We start from the raw sequence: 6,977 nt of genomic DNA, 5'->3' as shown, positions 1-6,977 counted from the left end.
ATGTTTTTTGTAGTGTTTGCTTTCATGTTGTTCTGTCTGTAAACACAATGAAATGCATGTGATGCAAAATACAAGACCTGCTAATCGTGTTACTTTAGGCGCTTTAGGTTTTCTTACTTTCTGGGTGATCATGTCTTCAGGTCGTTCTTTTAAGTTTGTTTTTTGAACCACAATATGACCTCAAACAATTTCATGTCTCTGCTTTCACCATCAACGCTGACAGATACATGCTCTTCCACTTATATGGTTAGAGTTCACAAGGAAGGTGGAGTTTATCACAGTTTCCACGGGGCAAGAGGTGAGGCGACCCTGGACAGCCCAACAGTCTCTCACAGGGCAAACACAGAGAGAAAGAAAACTAGATGTACTCACACCTGTGAACAAACACAGGAAGAACATGTGAAGGCAAAGTCCCAGACATGAAGCCACGAGCTTGTTAAAGCGAGACGACCACCATAACCACTGCACCACCACACAGACAGAGCTTTCATGAAAACACAATGAAATTTTGGCTCGTCACATGTTTAACTGAGATCATTTGTCACTGAAAAATTATAAAGCCAAAAATTCTGGAAGAAAAATAAACAGAAAACAATTCATTCAAAGTAGATTCAGTATTTTGTCAAATATCTCATGTAATACATTCTTCACTAGAGGGCTCTTTGTGGGGGAAATAAGTAAATGAGGAAGTGATGGTGTTAAAGCTGAATGCAGTTTGTCTGCTGACACACTCACACAAGTCAGTCATTCCTGTCAGACAGAAGTTGATTTTTAACATTCATGTTTCTGATATTTTCCAAACTCTGAGAGCAGCAGTGATCGGCTCTTTACAATCATCATACATCAACTTTCTCATTAGAAGAGAAAATCTACAGCAGCCATGTTGTTGGCCGAAGCTGGATGTTTGTTCATGGGTTTCATTCTGTGTCTCTCAGGTAGGAATAATTTGTTTCTCCTCCTCATGATGACTGTGATGATGTTTGTGGAAGGCAGGAGTTTTAGTGTCAAACCTGCAGAAAGTTACAAAATGATTTTAGAAAACAGAAGATTGACAGTTAACAGGATTTGTACTTTTACTGTTCTGAACTCTCAAGTGTATCAAAGCACCAGATTGTGATCCTTTACAGTAACATGCTGTCATCACAGATTAGCACAGAAAAGAAAGTTAGCATAAATGTTCACCATGTTTTCTAATCACATGTTGTGTTAAAGGTGTTCAGGGAAAAGCAAACAGCATCTGTGCCTTGAAAGGTTCATCAGTGAATCTGCCCTGCTCACATCAACATCCCACTGCAAGAAATGGCTGGTACACTGGACACGATACTGTCTCCAAGATTGAACTCTCTACAGATGAAACACATGTAAAGTACAGCATGTCAGCAGAGAGTAATTTCACTCTAACAATCAATAATCTGACAGAGAGAGATGCAATTTTTTACTGCTGCATTAAAACTGCTGACAGATCAAAGTGCCAACAAAGTGGAATTCATCTCCAAGTTACAGGTACAGTTCTTTTTACAAATGCATCATAAATGAATGAGTTTATGAATGATCAGTGTATTCATGTTGGTCATGTGACCTCTCAGAGCTGCAGGTAAAGGTGATTCCTGCCACAGAGGGACAGACAGTAACACTGATGTGCAGCAGCAGCTGTCCTCTGACTGAAAAGCCTGCAGCCTACATCTGGTACAAGAACAGAGAGTTTCTCTATGAGGACTGGTCTCCCTGGTACCAAGAGCTGCTCAGCAGTGAGGAAGCAGTCACATACTCCTGTGCTGTCAAAGGCTACGAGCATCTCAGAGCCCCTCAAGTCTCTGTGGGTGAGTCATGATGGACACCTCCTCATCATGTTATGAGATGTTAAACACAAACACTTTACTCTTCAGACTCTAATGAATTTACTGAAAGTTGTTGGTTTTTCTCAGGTTCCATCACAGAGACCTGCTTCAGTGTGACCTATGCTAAAGGGAGAATGTGTTCTTCTCAGCAGACATCAGTGGACGAGTCCTGCTCCATCACATATCCCAGAGGTGAAGTTCTGGACAAACTGCACTTTGAAACTTCATTTTTATTTGTTGATTTATTTGACATGACAGAGATGAACTGGTGGAAAATGTGTTCATCATCTCCCAACAGAAATTCATGTCCAGAGGACTCCTGCTGAACACAGAGGTCACATCAGACTGACCTGTAACAGCAGCTGTTTTCTGACTGAGCCTCTGATTTCCTTTGTGTGGTATGAGACCAGAAAGCCTACAGTGCAGGAGGGAAAACAGATTCTAGTTTCCATCTCTCATCCAGACAGTTTGTCTTGTGCTGTAAAAGGTCTTGAGGATGTGCGCTCTGCTGACGTCTGTGAGTAAACTTATTGTCTCTCCACTTACAAAGTATTACCACCACTTCTTGCAATTAAGACTAATCATCACACTGGTTTCCTGTAAAGTTCAGGATCAGTTTTAAAACGTTGGTGATCACATCACAATTCTCAGCTGCAGATCCAAAACTCTCCCTCTTCAGATCTGCTCATCTATGATACTAACAGTATTCATCTCCTGACTTCTGCTCAGCTTTTTCAGTCTCACCCAAGAGTAACTCAGTCTGTCATTTTGCCCAGTGTATTTCTTTCTTCTTTTATATATATTTAATGTTATTATTTCATTATTGCTTTTATTAATTATTTGGTTGTTTTTATTCTAAGTATACTTTAAAGTGCTTTTTACTTGTTGTTGTGTTTAAATGTGTGATAGAAATAAACTGATTTGACTAATTAAGTTAAAATATCTCTTCTCTGTTTCATTGATATTTCAGGTTTCAGTGATTTCTGCTGGGCGTTGAATTATGTCCACAGCAGAATCTGTGCTCTGGAAGGATCTTCAGTCAACATCTCCAGTAAATACTCACATCCTGACTACGAGCAGATACAGTCTAAATGTTGGTATAAAGTCAAGAGAGAAGCTGAACAGCTGACTGAGGATGCAGATCATGTGGAGTATGATGACAGCATGAAGAACCAACACATCCTCAGATTAAAGAAGCTGAAGAGAGATGACTCAGCAGAATACAGGTTCACCATCACAACAGAAAATGAAGAAGTGAAACAGTTTGATTTTCCTGGAGTTACTCTGATTGTCACAGGTAATTACAGCTTGTTTGACTCACTGTTCATTGTTTAGATCCCAGTTAGTCCTGTGTGTTACTCAAATAAGCTAACAGAAACTAATCTAAGCTGGTAGTGGGGAGACTCAGCCAGCTCTAACAGCCTACAGCTGCATGACTACAACGTTTCAGCTTGATGATGAAATCCACGAGCAACTCCAGAGTTAGCTGCAATTATTAGCTATTAATGGCAATTAACAGAAGCTCTGCTCACCTATGTTTGCACTTGTTACTTTAGTGGTGAAAATAGATCCCAGGTATGTGTTAGCATAAGGACTAGAACAATCGGTGAGAACGATTTTAGAGATGTAATATTTATACACATGTTTTAACCTTTACAGTTACTGAAAGAGTCAAAAAGAAAATGTCCACAACTTTAGACTTTAAATGTAGTCTTGTGTTGCTTTGAGGGAGAGAGAGCATCAATGAGGAGCAGAGACTCAGCACAAAATCACCAAACTTCTTCCAGGTTTCAGTCCAACACAGCAGGAATTCCAGTTCATAAATCCATTGATTATGGTTCAATTTGTCACGGTTCTGGGTCCGTTGGACCCAGTATTTTGAGTTTTATTATGTTTGGGTTTTAGTTTTGGATTGTTTTCTTCTTCTCTTGTTGTGTTTATGGTGATGATTATGATGTTTATTATTAGAGTTCCATGTTTCTGTTTATCTGGGTTTAAGATGCGGGTTTAGTTTATATGTTATTTCCTGTCTGTCTCTCGATGTCGAGCCTGCGTGTGATGTTTTATTGTGAAGGTCTGCGTCTTATGTGAGTGTGTTCAGTTTTACCTCTGTCTCGTCTCACTGATTGTTCCCAGCTGTGTCCACCACCTGTGTGTAATTCCCGTGTTTCTCTGTGTGTATTTAAGTCGTGTCCTCCGTCATTGTAGTTGCTGATCCATCTGTGTATTCCACTCTGCGTCATCTGTGTATCTACCATGTCTCACCCGTGTGTTCTCCCTGCTGTCCATCGTCATTCTCCTCTGCTCGTTCTCATTCAGGTTTGTGCTTTGTAGTTTAGTTGTTCTCCAGTCTAGTTTAGTTCGAGCTCCGTTTGCTGTTTGTCCCTATTTATTTCATGTTCAATAAACCACCTTCACTTCTCCACTACTGCCTGCGATTGGATCCTCATTTATTATTTTCACACGGCTCTCCTCACCCGCCGTGACACAATTCTCTCGGGTTTCCTACTAAAGATGTTCTCCAGTAATGGAAAAGGTGTCACACGTACAGTAAAGTAATATTTTTACATTTCTGGCCGTTTGAACATTTACTGTCAGTAGGTTCATTTTGGGTAAAAATCTTTACTAAATTATCTTTTTTTTTTCTTCAATTTAATACAGTTCTAATATTTGTAAAAACAAAAAAATTTTCTCACTCACTTTGTAACATTGATGCCTGAAAACCAACCTGCTGTTTATAAGAAATATCTCTTACATTTACTGACCAGTCTGAGTGTCTTTCAGAGCTGAGAGTGAAGATGAGTCCTTCTGCAGTGGTGACAGAGGGTCAGAGAGTCACACTGACCTGCAGTACCAGCTGTCCTCTGACTGACAACACAAACTACATTTGGTATTTGAACAGTCGACCTCTGACCCCGAGAGAGAACCAGAACAAACATCTGATCCTAGACCCAGTCAGCAGGGAGGATGCAGGAAGCTATTCCTGTGCTGTGAAAACCAACAAAGATATCAGCTCTGCTCCAAAGACTCTCACTGTCCAAAGTATCACAGGAACATGGACACCAGCAGCTGCAGGAGTTTCTGCAGCTCTGCTGGTTTTAATACTTCTCACTGTCTGCTGGTGGATCAGGTGAGGATAAACACTGTTTCCTCTGTCAAATCTCTTAGGTTTCATCTAGAATTTACACACTAACCAGACACCACCTGTTCATGTTTGTATTCACTATTTTTCATAAACCAGAAGAAAGAGGAACTCTCACCAACCTTCAAGAAATGAAGATTTGGATGATTTGGAGGTGATAAAAATAAAGTACAGTTTTAGTACAACACAAAACATCAGTGTCATTCTATACTTTTTCATACAAGTCCATTTTTAAGAGATGATACGTTTCTTATTCATTATTTAATCACATCATTGTTCTTTCTTAGTTTTTTGTCTTCTTTTAGTTTTTCTTCTGCTGACACAGAAATGTTATGTACCACATGTTTTAAGGTCCTGTACTCTACAGCAACAAATAATAGACCAGTCAGTTTTTTAAAAGCTTCATGATAGTTTTTTAAAATGTCAGAGCAAATTATTTAAACAGACTCACTCACATAGTTTAACTCATATAGAAGATCTATGAATATAAGTTTGAATCTACTATTTTGGGCTAATTCTACCATCCAGCTGAGCTCTTAGTTGAAGGATCTGCAATAATGTATTCATTATTGTAAAAATAACAATAATCATCATCATCACTGAAAATGTAACTTCTCTGTTTCTTTGTTATCATTTAAACTTTGGTCCCCAGTATGACGACATCGCAGCCCATCGAGGAGAGCAGGACCTGAACTACCAAAGACTCCACGTCTACAAGAATGAAACAGATTCTCTCTACTCCACGATTCCTCCATCTCAGCCCCGAGAACAACATCATATCCACTACAAACCTGAGTATGTCTGAAATATTAATTACACTGTAAATGAGGGCTATATTGTTACAAAACTGTAGATTATTACAGACTGGGCTTTATAATAACCTGAATAAGATCAAAGTGGATTATAGAGTTCATTACTTTGTGTTTTGAATATAGAGGGCTGTGAGCTCCTTTCCAGATTCAGTGGATCAAATAAGGAAATTGTTTTTGTTTTTGTCTTATATTTCACATAGTCAGTCATCTTTTTTTAACTAGATCAAAGAGGACTTCCAGACAGTCTCCAAGAAGAACATCAGACAACAAAGAGCAGGTACAGAACTGGATTCAAACAAAAACATCTCCTCATCTGTCGTGTTTGTCTTCACCTGAAATAATCCAAAAAGTCTTCAGCTTTTTCAGTTTTCTCACAAACTCTACCTGAAGATTTTCTTTTATAGAGTTTTTATTAGATTATATACAGTTACACCATGAACATCATGTGACAGGGACACACTACTATTATATTTTGAGATACTACAAATGCCATACATCGACAATCATTAGGCTGATATCAGGCTTACATATTATTTTTGGACATTGAACAGACGTGAAGTTTAGCCCTGACTGTACACAAATTTCACTCTGATTTGAACTACATCAAAAAGCCATGTAGTATAATTTATGTTAATAAACTAGGAAATAATTCCCTGAAACGACCACTAAAAGGCTTGTTTACCACATGTTTAACACAGACATTTATCAGTTGAGCTCTACAAAGTGATGTTTATAATGCTCTGAAAGGAGAGTGAGCTAAAGATTTAGTTTAATATAAATGTATAATTACTGTCTCGTCTCCTCAGATGAACCCTGAAAGTATCTCAGCTCAGTCAGCAGAGCAGGATGATCATCACTACAGGAGACTGCACTTCAGTCAGAACCACACAGCTGATCTCTACTCCACCATGGAGCCACTGCCTGCTCACTAAAGAAGAGTTTGTTACCATGGTGATTTAAAGGAACATTTTGCGGAGAGTTTTTGTCTGAAATAACTTCAGTGTCACAGCAGAGACACCACAGCTGGTGTGTCTGTCAGTGGGTTTCACACATTGTACTAAAACAGACAACACAGGAAAGTAATTAACAGAAATATAGAAATACTTCAGCTTCACTTTAATGAGGTCTAATGAAAATAGGAGACATGCTAATGATATTACTCTGTGAGCTTTGGTTTGTTTTACT

General features: G+C 38.8%; 1 protein-coding gene across 2 annotated transcripts; it reads left to right on the top strand.

Moving 5' to 3' along the window:
- Window positions 1-880: 880 nt before the first annotated feature.
- Window positions 881-6,724, top strand: LOC146630160 (B-cell receptor CD22-like). Of its 2 annotated transcripts, XM_085355630.1 has the most exons (11): window positions 881-935; window positions 1,213-1,503; window positions 1,587-1,820; window positions 1,926-2,030; window positions 2,137-2,359; window positions 2,816-3,135; window positions 4,623-4,968; window positions 5,080-5,134; window positions 5,633-5,775; window positions 6,015-6,069; window positions 6,599-6,724. In XM_085355630.1, the coding sequence occupies exons 1-11, from the start codon at window positions 881-883 to the stop codon at window positions 6,722-6,724; spliced, it is 1,953 nt and encodes a 650-aa protein (XP_085211756.1). The 2 variants fall into 2 exon arrangements, with proteins under 2 accessions (XP_085211756.1, XP_085211757.1); XM_085355631.1 differs by lacking the exons at window positions 5,080-5,134; window positions 5,633-5,775 and having other exon boundaries at window positions 2,137-2,355; window positions 2,809-3,135.
- The last annotated feature ends 253 nt before the right edge of the window (window positions 6,725-6,977 follow it).

Source organism: Diplotaxodon limnothrissa, linkage group LG6 (assembly GCF_057381915.1).
Source record: "Diplotaxodon limnothrissa isolate DT_005_m linkage group LG6, D_limnothrissa_male_GT1.1, whole genome shotgun sequence".
Taxonomy (NCBI): Eukaryota; Metazoa; Chordata; class Actinopteri; order Cichliformes; family Cichlidae; genus Diplotaxodon; species Diplotaxodon limnothrissa.
Note: the sequence above shows the minus strand (reverse complement) of the source record. Positions and strands in the feature narration are given on the sequence as shown.